General features: G+C 46.4%; 1 protein-coding gene across 1 annotated transcript; it reads left to right on the top strand.

The window, feature by feature from the left end:
• Positions 1-465: 465 nt before the first annotated feature.
• LOC149274582 (uncharacterized) lies at positions 466-15,755 on the top strand. Its single transcript, XM_089505291.1, has 6 exons — positions 466-536; positions 937-1,011; positions 11,147-11,229; positions 12,758-12,844; positions 13,797-14,278; positions 14,721-15,755. The coding sequence occupies exons 1-6, from the start codon at positions 466-468 to the stop codon at positions 15,753-15,755; spliced, it is 1,833 nt and encodes a 610-aa protein (XP_089361417.1).
• The last annotated feature ends 4,040 nt before the right edge of the window (positions 15,756-19,795 follow it).

The raw sequence follows: 19,795 nt of genomic DNA on the forward strand, positions 1-19,795 counted from the left end.
CTATCTATCTATCTATCTATCTATCTATCCATCTATCTATTTATCTATCTATCCATCCATCTATCCATCCATCCATCTATTTATCTATCTATCTATCCATCCGTCTATCTATCCATCTATCTAACTATCTATCCATCCGTCTATCTATCTATCTATCTATCCATCTATCTATCTATCTATCTATCTATCTATCTATCTATCCATCCATCTATCTATCTATCTATCTATCTATCTATCCATCCATCTATCTATCTATCTATCTATCTATCTATCTATCTATCTATCTATCCATCCATCTATCTATCCATCTATCTATCTATCCATCCATCCATCTATCCGTCTGTTTAGATCATTAATGATCATGGAAATAACCGGATAGAACGTGTCAGGGTGACCCAGGGCCGGTAACTGGGAATCCACCCAACATCCCACGATTGTTCCGCTCGTCTGTGAGGGGCCACCAGCATGCGTTCACTCACTATATCTACCTTGCCTGCCCGGGACGCCCACACTGAGCGGCGGATCATTTATAGAAGGTAGGACTCCTCGCATCTGAACTAATAACCTGCTTTACTAATGGTGAGAGGGAGAGCGGTGCGACATGGTGTGGAGGAGAGTAATTGCTGGGGGGTGGGATTGTGATTGGTGGGCGAGAGGCCGGCTCCGTACACTCATTTCATTTCTTCCCCTTTCGATTACCCCGTCCAATAACTGCATCTGAATCTGGACGGGCGAGTAAATAACATATGAAGTAATAGCGTGGGATTTGTGTCACGGGCTCCGCGTCTCCGCATGCGCCGGGGATCAATCCAAAATAAATCACCGGAAAGGGTTTTTTTTACCAGCTGCCTCTCCAGCAAATCTTTTTTTCCTCATTTACATGAAATCCCCAGATCCACGCGTGTTTCTGGCCCGTCATTCCTTTATATGTTACAGACGTGTAGCGGACAATGAGGAGCCTGCTGACTCTATTGTGTTTGGGCATCTGCTCTCCAACATGCCTCGCAGAGAGTGAGTAACATGTAACATAGAACACGCCTCGCAGAGAGTAAAACATAACACAGGACATGTTATGTTACATGTTACACTCGCAGAGACTAAGTAACATGTAACATAGAACATGCCTCGCAGAGAGTAACATGTAACATAGAATACACCTCACAGAGAGTGTGTAACATGTAACATAGAACATGCCTCGCAGAGAGTGACATATAACATAGAACATGGCTAGTGAAGAGAGTAACATGTGACATAGAACATGCTTTGCAGAGAGTAACATGTAACATAGAACACGCCTCACAAAGAGTAACGCGTAGCATAGAACATGCCTGGTCCAGAGTGTGTAGCTCCTGCTGTCTTTTCTTTAGTATGTTATTGTGTGTTTGCAGGTCTCTTCACGTCATGGCCGTGGGAAATGTCATCCAACAAACAAACCACAGAAATCCCCCAAACCACGCAGGAGGAAACCACGATCCCCTCCGGCCTTTTCATTATCTGGGGTAGGTGCAGCCGCTGGCCTAACGGCATCTCCTACAACCTGACCTGGGGGGCAGAGAAAGACGAGTGCCCCATCAGCCTCTTCCCGTTCCCATCAGATACTAACATACACACCGGCACACATATTTATACACACACACATACACACTAATGCTAACACACACATTCACTCTAACATGCACATATACACACATACATACTCTCTCCCATTATAACCCCTTATATATTGTATACTCTCCAGCCGTATAAATAATCTCGTCCTTATAACCCGTTATATCCCTGTATATTCCTCATATTATATATTATATACTCTCCGGCCGTATAACTAATCCCGTCCTTATAACCCGTTATATCCTGTATACTCCTCATATTATATATTATATACTCCCTGGCCGTATAACTAATCCCGTCCTTATATCCTGTATATTCCTCATATTATATATTATATACTCTCCGGCCATATAACTAATCCCGTCCTTATAACCCGTTATATCCTGTATATTCCTCATATTATATATTATATACTCTCCGGCCGTATAACTAATCCCGTCCTTATAACCCGTTATATCCTGTATATTCCTCATATTATATATTATATACTCTCCGGCCGTATAACCAATCCCGTCCTTATATCCCGTTATATCCTGTATATTCCTCATATTATATATTATATACTCTCCGGCCGTATAACTAATCCCGTCCTTATAACCTGTTATATCCCTGTATATTCCTCATATTATATATTATATACTCTCCGGCCGTATAACTAATCCCGTCCTTATAACCCGTTATATCCCTGTATATTCCTCATATTATATACTCTCCGGCCGTATAACTAATCCTGTCCTTATATCCCGTTATATCCTGTATATTCCTCATATTATATATTATATACTCTCCGGCCATATAACTAATCCCGTCCTTATAACCCGTTATATCCTGTATATTCCTCATATTATATATTATATACTCTCCGGCCGTATAACTAATCCCGTCCTTATAACCCATTATATCCTGTATATTCCTCATATTATATACTATATACTCTCCGGCCGTATAACTAATCCCGTCCTTATAACCCGTTATATCCTGTATACTCCTCATATTATATATTATATACTCTCCGGCCGTATAACTAATCCCGTCCTTATAACCCGTTATATCCCTGTATATTCCTCATATTATATACTCCCCGGCCGTATAACTAATCCCGTCCTTATATCCCGTTATATCCTATATATTCCTCATATTATATATTATATACTCTCCGGCCATATAACTAATCCCGTCCTTATAACCCGTTATATCCTGTATATTCCTCATATTATATATCATATACTCTCCGGCCGTATAACTAATCCCGTCCTTATATCCCGTTATATCCTGTATATTCCTCATATTATATACTCTCCGGCCGTATAACTAATCCCGTCCTTATAACCCGTTATATCCCTGTATATTCCTCATATTATATATTATATACTCTCCGGCCGTATAACTAATCCCGTCCTTATAACCCGTTATATCCCTGTATATTCCTCATATTATATATTATATACTCTCCGGCCGTATAACTAATCCCGTGTTTATAACCCGTTATATCCCTGTATATTCCTCATATTATATATTATATACTCTCCGGCCGTATAACTAATCCCGTCCTTATAACCCGTTATATCCTGTATATTCCTCATATTATATATTATATACTCTCCGGCAGTATAACTAATCCCGTCCTTATAACCCGTTATATCCGTGTATATTCCTCATATTATATATTATATACTCTCCGGCCGTATAACTAATCCCGTCCTTATAACCCGTTATATCCCTGTATATTCCTCATATTATATATTATATACTCTCCGGCCGTATAACTAATCCCGTGCTTATAACCCGTTATATCCCTGTATATTCCTCATATTATATATTATATACTCTCCGGCCCGTATAACTAATCCCGTCCTTATAACCCGTTATATCCCTGTATATTCCTCATATTATATATTATATACTCTCCGGCCGTATAACTAATCCCGTCCTTATAACCCGTTATATCCCTGTATATTCCTCATATTATATATTATATACTCTCCGGCCGTATAACTAATCCCGTGTTTATAACCCGTTATATCCCTGTATATTCCTCATATTATATATTATATACTCTCCGGCCGTATAACTAATCCCTTCCTTATAACCTGTTATATCCTGTATATTCCTCATATTATATATTATATACTCTCCGGCAGTATAACTAATCCCGTCCTTATAACCCGTTATATCCGTGTATATTCCTCATATTATATATTATATACTCTCCGGCCGTATAACTAATCCCGTCCTTATAACCCGTTATATCCCTGTATATTCCTCATATTATATATTATATACTCTCCGGCCGTATAACTAATCCCGTGCTTATAACCCGTTATATCCCTGTATATTCCTCATATTATATATTATATACTCTCCGGCCGTATAACTAATCCCGTCCTTATAACCCGTTATATCCCTGTATATTCCTCATATTATATATTATATACTCCCCGGCCGTATAACTAATCCCGTCCTTATATCCTGTATATTCCTCATATTATATATTATATACTCTCCGGCCATATAACTAATCCCGTCCTTATAACCCGTTATATCCTGTATATTCCTCATATTGTATATTATATACTCTCCGGCCGTATAACTAATCCCGTCCTTATAACCCGTTATATCCTGTATATTCCTCATATTATATATTATATACTCTCCGGCCGTATAACCAATCCCGTCCTTATATCCCGTTATATCCTGTATATTCCTCATATTATATATTATATACTCTCCGGCCGTATAACTAATCCCATCCTTATAACCCGTTATACCCCTGTATATTCCTCATATTATATATTATATACTCTCCGGCCGTATAACTAATCCCGTCCTTATAACCCGTTATATCCTGTATATTCCTCATATTGTATATTATATACTCTCCGGCCGTATAACTAATCCCGTCCTTATAACCCGTTATATCCTGTATATTCCTCATATTATATATTATATACTCTCCGGCCGTATAACCAATCCCGTCCTTATATCCCGTTATATCCTGTATATTCCTCATATTATATATTATATACTCTCCGGCCGTATAACTAATCCCGTCCTTATATCCCGTTATATCCTGTATATTCCTCATATTATATATTATATACTCTCTGGCCGTATAACTAATCCCGTCCTTATAACCCGTTATATCCCTGTATATTCCTCATATTATATATTATATACTTTCCGGTCGTATAACTAATCTGTATAACCGTTTGTATAATGGCATTGTATCTACTTTTTCAAGCCCTATAATGTTCTTTTTAAGAGCAGTTGGCTGCACTTGCTCTGCATATTTAAGTTGGGTTATTACTGTTGATTTATACAGGGGCAGAATTATATTTCCTCCCCGTGAGTCAATACCCGTTTTTATACAAGACGATATTTTAGTGGCCTTTGGAGCAGCTACCTGACATTGAGCTCCGTCACTATGTTTATTGGTGTAATTTGTGATGTGTAATAAGATGTTCCACGGATCTGTGTATAAGATAAAGGAACTAAACCGCGTCTCATTTCATTTTTGTAGATATTCTGCAGCTGTCTAATAAAACATCCTTCTCCCCACCGACACGAGACAGTCACACAACACCGCCGCCTGGCTCCAGCGCTCACACTTGGGTCGGTGGGTATCTCCTGTGCTTCACGTGCAGTCTTTGATCCATCCTGTGTTTTCCCCCAGAGTGGGGTAAACCAGGAGCAGCATTCAGACATGGGGTATATTAGGCAGTAGGGGTTGCCGTTGGCCCCCGGCCCTTCTCCATATTTCCTGTTTATAAGGCTGGGTGTTAATGGTGTAAACCGGTCACTGCTATAAAATACGGAGATAACGCGGCTCCTAAAGGGCTCCATCTAAATGACAAGGAGGGAAGTGTCCACCCCGGAGCCACCTGATGATAAGCAAAGGCTCTCCACCTTGTTTTTGGGGCCCATGAAGCCCCACGAGACACTTCTGGGACTGATGGGATTCAGTTGGCAGCCAGTCAGCATGGACAAGTACTCGAGATGTCTCTCCCCTTCATCCCCTATCTCGCTTTTCTCCCCTGTCTCTCCCATCTCCTCTCCTTCCCTCATTTCTCTCTCCTATTCCCTCTCTCCGCCCTTCATTCCCTATCTCTCTTATCTCACATCTCTCTCTTTACTTATCTCTCTCCCATCTCCTGTCCCCTCCATTCCCTATCTCTCATCTCCCCCATCTCTCTCTACCATCCCCTCTCTCTCTTATCTCCCCTTTACTCTCTCCCCAAGCCAGACATATTGAGATCCCTCCATCTATCCTGATAATTATTATCCTGCAAATCGTTCCTTCTCAATATCCTTCTAAAGCCGGGGTCTCCAGCACTGTTCCCACTACTCCAGGTGAGGTCTGACCAGGGAGCTTCCTCTTGCCCAATGACCCTCTCTATGCACCCCACACCATGTTTGTTCTTTCTGCCTCTTTGTACCCACACCTCCCAATACGTCAAAGGGCCAAAGAAGGGGTGCAATTAGAGACATTTCTAGGGACAGGGTTTAGGTGACGTTGTGTTACCCCATACCTCATGTGTACAGCATGGGGGAGAGAAGAGAGCGATGGGGAGAGAAGAGAAAGGGAATGGGATAGAGAAATCAGAGGCTGAGATGGAACGGAAGGAAGTTTTACTTTACTGAGAGGGTGGTAGATAAGTGGAACAGCCTCCCAGCAGAAGTGGTAGAGGGTAATACAGTGAGGGGATGTAAACATGCATGGGGTAGACATACGGCTCCTGAATCTAAGTAAAGTGTCAGCTCTCGCAGCAGCAGGAATCCCGATCAGATAGTAAATTCTGTCCGTCAGTTAATGTCTTCCGTTCCGTTGTCTGCCCCCTCCGGAACGTAATGCGAAATGTTTCTCTCTCCCCATCTCAGATTTTTTTCCTATGAGTTCCCAGATTTCATCAGGCCCGGCACCGACCACAAGAGTCTCCACCTCGTGCATTCTGCCCCCCAACGTCCGAAAACTTTTACAGTGCCTTGAAAAGCTGGGTTCCCGCGAGAGTCTCGGTAGCATCCTGAAGCGGCGATGCGGCGTGGAGACCGAGGAGCTGGAAACATGCGTTTGATTGGCTGAAATTAATAATCATCCAATAATAAAGCCGAATTAATAAAAATTCAGATCATAGACATAGAAGATATTTAGCAAAATTCCAAATCATTGGAGGGCGAGTCCAGCCCCTGACATGTTTAATGCGCTCCACTGCATGTAATCTCTTCTTTCACGTGCTCAGTAGCTCTCTCATTGAGGTCACTGAAGCAGCAGCCAATCACATGCATTCTAGCAAAACAGTGTTCAGAAAGCGTACGTGTGATTAAATTGGAGCATACTGAGCATGTGCAAGCAGCATAATGAGGTACACTTCCTGCTTTCAGAAGAGGCAGCCGGGGGAGGAGCCAAATGAGACAATAACCAAAGAATGGCTGCACCAATTCGCATGCAGTAAAACGTCCGTACAAACTGGACTCTAATATGCGTTTATCATGAAGACAGGGCCGGGCGCTCCTTTATCACATTTATAACCTGCTCCTAAATTCAGAAGCACCTGACGCGATTCCATAGACATAGAACACATATGTAGCAGTAAGGAGGGTACAGATGATTGGCTGCGGGGACAATCTGTTAACAATAGTGAGGTGATATCCAATAAAAAGCTACTATGGCTCCGTGATCCTGTCTCATCCAATTAGAGAAGGTTTTACTCATTAGACAGTCTGCGACACACATGTAGGAACCGCAGAATGTTCCACGTGGACTTTCTGAGAGGAAATCAGCGAGCAGGAAGCTGGGGGGGGTACGCAGCTGCACAGGGGGGACCCCCCAAGACCACCCCGCTAACCTGTTCCAACCAGAAATCTATACACATAAGAGAGAGAGAGATGTCACGGGAAACAGAGAGGAGTATTAGGGGAGGAGAGAGGGAGACAGGAGAGGACAGATTTGGGGAATATGGACAGTTCTTTCTAAATAGGGACCCGGAAACCCCCCGGGGTCAGACAATCGCTTTTGACTTTCTAGGATTCTCTTTTGTCGATCACAATGTCAGAAGGCATAACCACTGTCTTACCACTGGATCCAATAGATCCCTTTATATATAACAGTAAGAGTGGAAAAGACATGGAATCCGCTCCCCGCAGAGGCTGCCCTATCAGATCCAATAGATCCCTTTATACATACCTCCCAACATTTCAAAATGTGAAAGAGGGACACTTTTTTTTTTTTTTTTTTTAAATCTCGCGTAACTCACCAATACAAGCAACTGCACTTTACAATGTCAGCCTTAACACTGCCAGTAACATGCATTATCTATATCAGCCCCCCAGCCAGGTAATATCACACAGTAACATGCATTATCTATATCAGCCCCCCCAGCCAGGTAATATCGCACAGTAACATGCATTATCTATATCAGAGCCCTAGCCAGGTAATATCACACAGTAACATGCATTATCTATATCAGAGCCCTAGCCAGGTAATATCACACAGTAACATGCATTATCTATATCAGCCCCCCAGCCAGGTAATATCACACAGTAACATGCATTATCTATATCAGCCCCCCAGCCAGGTAATATCACACAGTAACATGCATTATCTATATCAGCCCCCCCAGCCAGGTAATATCACACAGTAACATGCATTATCATATATCAGAGCCCCAGCCAGGTAATATCGCACAGTAACATGCATTATCTATATCAGAGCCCTAGCCAGGTAATATCACACAGTAACATGCATTATCTATATCAGAGCCCTAGCCAGGTAATATCACACAGTAACATGCATTATCATATATCAGAGCCCCAGCCAGGTAATATCACACAGTAACATGCATTATCTATATCAGAGCCCCAGCCAGGTAATATCACACAGTAACATGCATTATCTATATCAGAGCCCTAGCCAGGTAATATCACACAGTAACATGCATTATCTATATCAAAACCCCAGCCAGGTAATATCGCACAGTAACATGCATTATCTATATCAGCGCCCCAGCCAGGTAATATCACACAGTAACATGCATTATCATATATCAGAGCCCCAGCCAGGTAATATCACACAGTAACATGCATTATCTATATCAAAACCCCAGCCAGGTAATATCGCACAGTAACATGCATTATCATATATCAGAGCCCCAGCCAGGTAATATCACACAGTAACATGCATTATCATATATCAGAGCCCCAGCCAGGTAATATCGCACAGTAACATGCATTATCATATATCAGAGCCCCAGCCAGGTAATATCGCACAGTAACATGCATTATCATATATCAGAGCCCCAGCCAGGTAATATCGCACAGTAACATGTATTATCTATATCAGAGCCCCAGCCAGGTAATATCACACAGTAACATGCATTATCATGTATCAGATAACATGCATCCAGGCAATGCCCCAGCCAGCACTCAGATAGTACACCCAAGCTAGCTGAGCATCATGGGAAATGCAGTTAACGGTTGGTAAAGCTGCAGATGTTAGCTGTGAATAACAATTCCCATTATGCTCAGCCAGCCAGGTGTCCATCATGATGCTGGCTAAGCATCATTGGAAGAGTAGTCCACAGCAGAAGAGATGTTTTTTTTTTAGAATTACAAAAAATTCTAATGTTAGCCTCCCTCCCATTCTTTTTATAATTATATTAATCCCTTTAATATTGATTTATCATGTAATGGCCCCAGCTGCCCTCTTGTGTATTGGCCCCACAACCTTGTGTATTGCCCCCAATTATGTTTTCATGCCCCCTGCCAGCCCCCCTTTATGTGATACCCCTAACCCCCTTGTGTGTTGCCCACAGCCAGCCCCCCCTTGTGTATTAATGCCCCCACAACCTTGTGTCCCTTGCCGTCCCCCACTGTGTATGTATTCCCCCAGCCAGTAGAGCCCTTTACTCCTGATTTATATAATGCCCCAGCCTTTTCGCTACTGTGTAATTTTGCCCCCATCACTTGGAGTACTCATGGCCCCCAGCCAGCCAGCGACCTTTTTACTGCTCCACAGGAATGACTGCCACAGAAGGGGGCGGGACCCTCACTGAAGCAGAAGCAGCACGGCACACACAAGCAGTGTCTGCGCTCCACCGGCAAATCGGGACAGAGCCCCAAAATCCAATACATTAAGAGCGGTAAAGACGTGGAATCCGCTCCCCACAGAGTCCGCGCTATCAGATCCAATAGATCCTTTTATATATTACAGTAAGAGCCGTAAAGACGTGGAATCCGCTCCCCGCAGAGACCACGCTATCAGATCCAATAGATCCTTTTATATATTACAGTAAGAGCGGTAAAGACATGGAATCAGCTCCCCGCAGAGGCCCCGCTATCAGATCCAATAGATCCTTTTATATATTACAGTAAGGGCAGTAAAGAAGTGGAATCCGCTCCCCGCAGAGGCCCCGCTATCAGATCCAATAGATCCTTTTATATATTACAGTAAGGGCGGTAAAGAAGTGGAATCCGCTCCCCGCAGAGGCCGTGCTGCCAGATCCAATAGATCCTTTTATATATTACAGTAAGAGCGGTAAAGACATGGAATCAGCTCCCCGCAGAGGCCCCGCTATCAGATCCAATAGATCCTTTTATATATTACAGTAAGGGCAGTAAAGAAGTGGAATCCGCTCCCCGCAGAGGCCCCGCTATCAGATCCAATAGATCCTTTTATATATTACAGTAAGGGCGGTAAAGAAGTGGAATCCGCTCCCCGCAGAGGCCGTGCTGCCAGATCCAATAGATCCTTTTATATATTACAGTAAGAGCGGTAAAGACATGGAATCAGCTCCCCACAGAGACTGCACTATCAGATCCAATAGATCCTTTTATATATTACAGTAAGAGCCGTAAAGACGTGGAATCCGCTCCCCGCAGAGGCCCCGTTATCAGATCCAATAGATTCTTTTATATATTACAGTAAGGGCGGTAAAGACGTGGAATCCGCTCCCCGCAAAGACCGCGCTATCAGATCCAATAGATCCTTTTATATATTTCAGTAAGAGCCGTAAAGACGTGGAATCCGCTCCCCACAGAGACCGCGCTATCAGATCCAATAGATCCTTTTATATATTACAGTAAGAGCCGTAATGACGTGGTTCAGTAAGGGCGGTAAAGAAGTGGAATCCGCTCCCCGCAGAGGCCGTGCTACCAGATCCAATAGATCCTTTTGTTACAGTAAGGGCGGTAAAGACGTGGAATCCGCTCCTTGCAGAGGCCGCGCTATCAGATCCAATAGTTCCTTTTATATATTACAGTAAGGGCGGTAAAGACGTGGAATCCACATCTAGAGGTTTTGCTCGATGGAGGGGGGGGGGCTGTTTCTATTTCCCCACCTTAATTACTGGGTTACGCAGCGCAGAGACGTGTCTGGGGGGGATTTATGTGACAGAGAGGACTGGGGAGTTAGTACAGTTAAACGAGTCTGATCACTCTGGGCAAATAACAAGGCGACGTATCTGCCCCAGCGAGCCGCGGCACTGATTGGCTGAGGCCAGCGCTCCCTGTAACTACAATCATATCTCAGAAACCTGGACCTCAGATCTGTGACGGAGACGAAGGTGATCACAGGAGACGAGCAGGTAGGTGGAGGGGGCGCCGAGGGGACGTGGAGCTGGTACCGGGGTAAGAATGACTTCTCACCGCTATGGGAAGCTGCACGCCAGAATTCTGACACACACTTTTTCCATATATAACTTTGTTTAATGAGCAAAAGCAACCTAAGCGACTGAAATGCGTCAATAATATCATATAATAATAATAGTATAATAATAATAACAATATAATAGTATAATAATAGTATAATATATCAATAATCATCCAATAAAAAGAACGATCCGGAAAGTGTACACGGCTTCCTCGCGCATTCTCTCTCTAGAGAAGGAGAGTCGCTCCAGCAAGAGGTTCTTATTCTATCCTAAATACCTGTTACTATGAAACAGCAGAGACAGACAGACAGAGAGATACAGACAGACAGAGAGACAGACAGACAGAGAGAGACAGACAGAGAGAGAGACAGAGGGACAGACAGAGACATAGTACAGCTCAGTGTATCGGGATTCTGCTGTCAGTGAAGCTTAACTCTCTGAAAATACATTCCTTACTACTCACACTACGTATATTAATAACAGTTCTACCCAATCACAGAGCAATCATCCCCGGCCCCCTGTATAATGTATACCGGCCCCATGTATAATTTATACTGCCCGCCCCCATAAATTATATTGATAAATCAGTGACCGGCCCCCTGTATAATGTTACGCGAGGTGGTTGCCGGGGAGATGGATTAAAAGGGTTAACATGCGGCTGGCTGAATGATATTGAAATTCTCCAGAAAAGCAGAAAGTTCTGGAAAATCCTGTTTCTTTGCAGTCGGTTCAGGGAGTTGCGTTTATCACAATCACTGTGTTAGCCTCTACCACTTCTGCTGGGAGGCCGTTCCACTTATCCACCACTTCATTTAAATACCTTTGTAAAGTAAAATAAATACACCCCCCCCCCCCAGTAATCTACTACGGATTTATCTATACATTATAAGGGGTCACTGATTGATCTATACATTATACAGGGGACCGGTCACTGATTGATCTATACAGTATACAGGGGGCCGGTCACTTATTGAGCTATACATTATACAGGGGGCCGGTCACTGATTGAGCTATACATTATACAGGGGCCGGTCACTGATTTATCTATACATTATACAGGGGGCCGGTCACTGATTTATCTATACATTATACAGGGGGCCGGTCATTGATTTATCTATACATTATACAGGGGGCCGGCTACTGATTTATCTATACATTATACAGGGGGCCGGTCACTGATTTATCTATACATTATACAGGGGCCGGTGTACAGAATACATAAAGCAGGTTCTCGGCCCTCGGGACACGCGGATGAAATGTCGCCCGGCCGGTCGGACTCGTCCCGCAGAGTATTGCGTTGCCGGCGGCTCCCGGGGGCAGTTTGAAGGGACGCTGCAGTGATATATTACCGATATATTACCGGGTTTATTTATTCAGCTGGAGGCAGATTGTAACCGAACTGAATTCCGTGATGTTACCGACACGTCACCCCCCCCCCCCAGACCGCTGGAGACATGGCTCTGTATGTCACGCGTGTCACCTGTACCTCCTTTAATATGTTACAGACACGGTGAGGAAGATGGTGCAGAAAACAAAGATCCTGATGGCTGTTCTGTGTTTAGGCGTCTGCTCTACAACATGCCTCGCGCAAAGTGAGTGTGTAACATACAACATACCTTGCAGAGAGTGAGTAACATGTAACATAGAACATGCCTCGTAGAGAGAGTAATATGTGACATAGAACACATCTCGCAGAGAGTAACATGAAACATAAAACATGCCTCACAGAGAGTGAGTAACATGTAACATAGAACACGCTTCACAGAGAGTAACACGTAACATAGAACACGCCTCGCAGAGAGTAACATGTAGCATAGAACATGCCTTGGTTTCCGCGGCGACTGTTACTGACATGTTTTCTTTAATTTTCACAGCTTTTACTTCATGTGAGTATCTGACACGTGATGCATGTTCGTCTCCGGTGGGTATTTGGACAGGAGTCCCGTGGAAGAAATGTTCTCTTCTCTTCTATGGGAAGGAGGAGGCGGGACTAGTGGAGGCTATGGGAAGGAGGAGGCAGGACTACCAGAGGCTATGGAAAGGAGGAGGCTGTACTAGCGGAGGCTATAGGAAGGAGGAGGCGGGATTAGTGGAGGCTATGGGAAGGAGGAGGCGGGATTAGCGGAGGCTATGGGAAGGAGGAGGCGGGACTAGTGGAGGCTATGGGAAGGAAGCAGGCGGGATTAGAGGAGGCTATGGGAAGGAGGAGGCAGGATTAGAGGAGGCTATGGGAAGGAGGAGGCGGGATTAGTGGAGGCTATGGGAAGGAGGAGGCGGGATTAGTGGAGGCTATGGGAAGGAGGAGGCGGGATTAGTGGAGGCTATAGGAAGGAGGAGGCGGGATTAGTGGAGGCTATGGGAAGGAGGAGGCGGGATTAGTAAAGCTCATGGGAAAGAGCGACAGTACGGGATAAAAGGCCAGATCTCATGCGCCAAGGAGAAGACTCACCGGCAGCTCAGACGAGACATGGTTAACCAGGGTTAAATAGTAGTAAATAGATCTGTTTCCTTGGTAACGTATTGATGGTTTCTCTTTTTTCATAGTTGCTGAAAACTGTAATTCTTGTAATTCCACCAACGCCAACTGCGAGCAGCGCCCCGGCTACGTGGTGTGTTCCTGCAAAAATGGCTTCGTAGGGAACGGCCTGAACTGCACCAAGATGGCTCTCTGCAGCAGGTTCCGGTGCTGCCCAGACGGCTACGAGTGGGAGAACGGCAAAAAGTCTTGCGTGGACATCGATGAGTGTGCCGACCCCGCACTCAACAAGTGCTCCCCGACGGACACCTGCATCAACAAGAACGGCATCTTCCTCTGTGCCAAAGGCAAGAAGCCCGTCTGTCCGACTAGCGCCTGCGCCAGTGACCTGGACTGTCTGAGCGCCAGCGGGAAGGTTCAGTGTGCCGATCCTTGTACCAACTACCAGGAAATAAATGGAGAGAGCCGACTGGCCAAAATGTCCTCTGCCGGCAGGTTTCGGAGCGACAGATACGGCTTTGGGTGGTTCCGGTACACCGGCCGCGTTGGTGTAAACATTGCAGAGGGGTGCGTTGGCTCCATGAAATGTGGCTCCCTAGAGCCGCTCAGCCTTGGTGACTCACATCCATCTATTGGAGAAGGAGTGAAGATGGTGCCCCTTATAATAAATTCTGTGATTGGCTGCCTACCTGGCTCCACCCTCCCGGTGAAAGCCTGCCCCGAGGGATTCTATGTCTATAAATTCTCCGGGATGCTTAAGTATGATGTTTATTGTACAGGTGAGTGCTGCAGCTTCCCCCCTCGGTCACATGATACAATCTCTTCCAGAGTTCCGCGGCGGAGCTGCGGGAACTTAATGCTGTAACGTTCAGAACACGATCAAATCTAGGTGACATCAACATCTCTAAATCTTTGCATTTTACATTATTTTGGGTTGAACGTTGCTCTTGTGGACATCAGGCTGTTAATGGTTGGATTCTGTTCTATTTCAGATCCGGTGGTCAAGAATCCAGTTACAACCACAACTGTGCCAACCACACCAACCACAACCGCAGCCGGGCCCTCTACAACCAGCACCACAGAAACCTCAGCCAGGCCCTCTACAACCAGCACCACAGAAACCGCAGCCAGGCCCTCTACAACCAGCACCACAGAAACCGCAGCCGGGCCCTCTACAACCACTACCACAGAAACTGCAGCCGGGCCCTCTACAACCAGCACCACAGAAACCGCAGCCGGGCCCTCTACAACCAGCACCACAGAAACCGCAGCCGGGCCCTCTACAACCACCACCACAGAAACCGCAGCCGGGCCCTCTACAACCACTACCACAGAAACCGCAGCCGGGCCCTCTACAACCAGCACCACAGAAACCGCAGCCGGGCCCTCTACAACCAGCACCACAGAAACCGCAGCCGGGCCCTCTACAACCACCACCACAGAAACTGCAGCCGGGCCCTATACAACCACTACCACAGAAACCGCAGCCGGGCCCTCTACAACCACCCCAGAAACCGCAGCCGGGCCCTCTACAACCACTACCACAGAAACCACAGATGGGCCCTCTACAACCACTACCACAGAAACCGCAGCCGGGCCCTCTACAACCAGCACCACAGAAACCGCAGCCGGGCCCTCTACAACCAGCACCACAGAAACCGCAGCCGGGCCCTCTACAACCACTACCACAGAAACCGCAGCTGGGCCCTCTACAACCACCACCACAGAAACCGCAGCCGGGCCCTCTACAACCACTACCACAGAAACCGCAGCCGGGCCCTCTACAACCACCACAGAAACTGCAGCCAGGCCCTCTACAACCACCACAGAAACCGCAGCCGGGCCCTCTACAACCACCACCACAGAAACCGCAGCCGGGCCTTCTACAACCACTACCACGGAAGCTACAGCCGGGCCGACAACAACCACCACCACAGAAACCGCAGCAGGGCCCTCTAGAACCACCACCACGGAAGCTGCAGCTGGGCAGACTACAACCGCTGTCCTGGAAGCCACAGCCGGGCTGACTACAACAACCACCACAGAAGCCACAGCCGCGCTGACAACTATTGCAGCCCCCACCCTCCATGTGACCACAGCAGGTCCCGTTGCAAGCGGTCTCTCTGCTATTGTCAAAATACTGCAAGCCGTTGTCACAACCGATGAAGGTTTACCTGATACAAGAACAAATAGTCCCACCAAACCTACAAGTGCCCTTAAAACCATCATTTCCATTATTACGACCACTACGGCTGCTCCACTCACACGGAACCCTACTACACCCAGAGCCTCGATAGCATCTGAAAATCCGAGCTCCACAAACACCGCCGAAGAGCTTTCAGGTCCTACAGATGATGAGATCTCAACTCTGTCTGAAACACAATCTGAAACCACCTTCACTGCTACAGATACACAACCTACAATTTCCGAAACTACTCCTTCAACTGACGCATTTTCCAATACACTGAACCCAGAGAGCGCAGATACTACTCCTTCAGCAACAGCTTCTGAGACGGAGGCCATTCCAAGAGAAGCCTCCACCACGTCCGAAATACCACCTGAGTCTCCCAACATGTCCATGATTTCTGATTCTTCATCCTCTGAAGAGTCAGGCTCTGGTGATGACTTTTCATATACTGTATACCCTGAGGTCACATTTACTCCTACATCATCAAATAATTCTGAGGTCACCGGGTTTCCAAGCGAAGCCAAACCGTCAACCACAGCGTCTACTGGATCTCCTCATTCCACCAATACAAAAACCTCTTCCATTGAAGGATCAGGCTCCGGTGATGACTTCTTATATCCGGTAAACCCCAAGGTCACATTTACTCCTCTCTCATCAAATAATTCTGAGGTCACCGGGATTCCAAGTGAAGCCTCAACTTCGACCACAATGTCTACCGTAACTCCTCATCCCACCGAAACAAAAACCTCATCCATCGAAGGATCAGGCTCCGGTGAAGACTTTTTATATCCGGTAAACCCTGAGGTCACATTTACTCCTCTCTCATCAAATAATTCTGAGGTCACCGGGATTCCAAGCGAAGCCTCAACGTCAACCACAGCGTCTACCGGATCTCCTCATCCCACCAATACAAAAACCTCATCCATCGAAGGATCAGGCTCCGGTGATGACTTCTTATATCCGATAAACCCCGAGGTCACATTTACTCCTACATCATCAAATAATTCCGAGGTCACTGGGAATCCAAGCGATGCCTCAACGTCAACCGCATCTCCTCATCCCACCGATACAGAAACCTCATCCGTCGAAGGATCAGGCTCCGGTGATGCGCTTTTTGACCTCGTAAACACTGAGGGCACAATCACCGCAATTCCATCGGAGGTCATTGAGGGGTCTTCTCCCGATGACCGACGTATTGATCCTGCATCCACTGATTAAGGCCGGGGTGCATGTTTTATGATCTGCATGGAATCATTTCTCACAGCTCACTTTGTTAAATGTTTTTAATTCCAAATAATTTACCGCTTTAAGTCACATAAAAGAAAAATAAAATCGTAATTCACGTCTCACAGATGACACGGGGGGGTTCTTCACGTCTATGATGTGTTAGATTTAATTTAAATGTCACCCTCAAGAGTTATTTAAAAATATTAACAACGCTTAGTTTTAAATCTGTGGTCGTTTTAGGTCCAACCTGCGGCCCTCCAGCTGCTGCAGGACTACATCTCCCATACTCCTCAGCCGAAGAGCATTATGGGAGATGTAGTCCTGCAGCAGCTGGAGGGCCGGAGGTTGGACACCCTGTATGAATTGGGATGAAATAACGTAGAATGGTTACTGGAGCAGAAAGGAGCCCGAGAGGTGAAGGAATTCCACGGAGACATCAATGGAAGACAGAGACACAAATGGTTAAAGGCCCGGGTCAGGTGCAGGGAGATGAGCAGTCGTTTGTTTTGTGATTGGGTAATGTTATAGACGAGGGGCGGGCAGGGCGCTTTACCTACATAATACATATTAGGGGGCAGCCCCACCAGCAATCAATCTCTATCAAAATGCACTTACCTTTAGGAGAAGTTGCAGCTCCAGACCTTTCGAGACAGCTTCACCTGCTTGAAGCAGCCAATCAGTGGCAGGAAAGAGCTCCCAATTCAGTAATGCTTTCCAATCTACCCCCCCCATAGAAGACAAAGTGGAGTCTGTGGGCTGACTGGATGAAGCGGTGGCCGAGTCACAGGAGGCAGAAGGTTGGGGCTAGCGGGGTATATTCAGAGGAAGGACTCGTCACTAGCGGGGCCCCTCGGGGGGTCAGTATGGGGGGGACCTGCACTTTTTATCAGCGATTTTACAGAAGGTCTCGGCGGTCTGGGGTGTATTTTTGCAGATATTAGAAAGGTCTGCGACAGGAGAGACAGTCTGGGTGGAACAAACGGCAAAGGACTTAAAATAGTGAGGGGCATTAGTGGCAGTTCTGCCCTTTATAGACCTCTGGTCAGGTCACCCAGGGGGTAATTAAATTCAACAAATGAAATCTAATTAGCATTAGGACGGGGGGGGGGACTGTATGTATAAAAGGCGGCAGCGAGTGACAGCAGCAGAGTATCCGCCGGGCCGGCGCGCAGGAAGAGACCAGACGCACTCATTGGTTGGTTACGGGTTTATTGAGTTAGGTAGAAGACGACACGCGGCTCACATGGGGCTCGAGGTTATAACCCAGTGAGGGGGTTTTAGTGTTTATTTGATCCAGTTATATCCCATATACAATAATCATACCGTTCTAGAGCTGGCATACAACTACTTATTTTGCATAAAGTTCTCATCCTGCTCTAGAACATAAATATGGCAGCAGAGCTGCTAATGCCACGTACGGATCCGGCTCTAGTACATCGAAGATGGCAGCAGAGCAAAAAGCCTCACGCAGGGTACTGATCCGGCTCACGAGGATAACGGGGGCATCTGGGCTAATTCCTAATGGTACCATAGAACCCACACGTTCCGCGGTATCCCGACATATCCAACCCGGAACATCAAGCTGGCAGCAGAGCAAAAAGCCTCACGAGGATAACGGGGGCATCAGGGCTAATTCCTAATGGTACCATAGAACCCACACGTTCCGCGGTATCCCGACATATCCAACCCGGAACATCAAGCTGGCAGCAGAGCAAAAAGCCTCATGTAGGGTACTGATCCGACTCACGAGGATAACGGAGCTAATTCCTAATGGTACCATAGAACCCACGTGTTCCGTGGCAACCCGGAACGTCAAGATGGCAGCAGAGCTACTAGCCTTAGAGACAGAACGCTCTCCTCAGCTTGACCCCAAACCCGTCTAAAGGTTCCTGGTATTACTAAGTCAGCGAGAGACTCAGGCAGCATCAGATCGGTGTCAGACGAGGCCACGCAGAGAACCTAGAACACGTTCCCATTACACGGGGGGAGCTGAAATCACATGTTCCGTGTTGCACGCAGCGCTGGATACGCACAGTGAAAACATACAAGTAACACAATCACTACACGACAACACAATAACCCCCCCCCAGGGTGCGGTGCTAACGTCAGACAACGCGTCGGAGCGAACGCTCTCAGCTCTCCGACGCTCTCTCGGGTTTCTATTTAGTGCAAAAAGAGCGATGGGTGATCCGAGGAGACCTGGAAGGGGAGAATCACCGGCGTAGTGAATGGCGTCTGAATGGCGTCCGCCGCGGTTCCGAAGCAGAGGAGAGATTATTGGTTTACACGGAAATTATACAAATCCTATCGCTAATGTGCAGGAGTGCGATCAGTCTGCGGGGGGGGGGGGGAGATCAGTCTGCGGCGGGGGGGGGGTAGGATGCGATCAGTCTGCGGGGGGGGGCCCTTTACGATCAGACTGCGGGGGGGGGGGCGGCGGCTATAAGTCTCTCTGTAGGTGTATTCAGGGAGGTAGAGGGTCACTCCTGATTGCTCAGCAATTGACCCCTTATTGCCCCCCCATAGGGTGGCACGAAGCCCCTCCTAGCCAGGCGTTAAGACCCTTTTATTTGGGTCGATATACCGGTATCAGGGCAGGGGAACCGGAAAGATCAGATCCCTTTTCAGGTGACGCAGATTCTCTGCTGCCAT

This window comes from Sceloporus occidentalis, unplaced genomic scaffold (genome assembly GCF_023333645.1).
Source record: "Sceloporus occidentalis isolate IW3139 unplaced genomic scaffold, rSceOcc1.0.p SCAF_322, whole genome shotgun sequence".
In the NCBI taxonomy this organism is placed as follows: domain Eukaryota; kingdom Metazoa; phylum Chordata; class Lepidosauria; order Squamata; family Phrynosomatidae; genus Sceloporus; species Sceloporus occidentalis.

Bases quoted from the DNA above. Each gene is read 5' to 3' on its own strand.
- LOC149274582 (XM_089505291.1), top strand. From the start codon at position 466: ATGCGTTCACTCACTATATCTACCTTGCCTGCCCGGGACGCCCACACT. The intron at 11,230-12,757 runs GTAAGAATGACT...AATATGTTACAG, and splicing joins GACGTGGAGCTGGTACCGGG to ACACGGTGAGGAAGATGGTG. The intron at 12,845-13,796 runs GTGAGTGTGTAA...CTTTTTTCATAG, and splicing joins TACAACATGCCTCGCGCAAA to TTGCTGAAAACTGTAATTCT.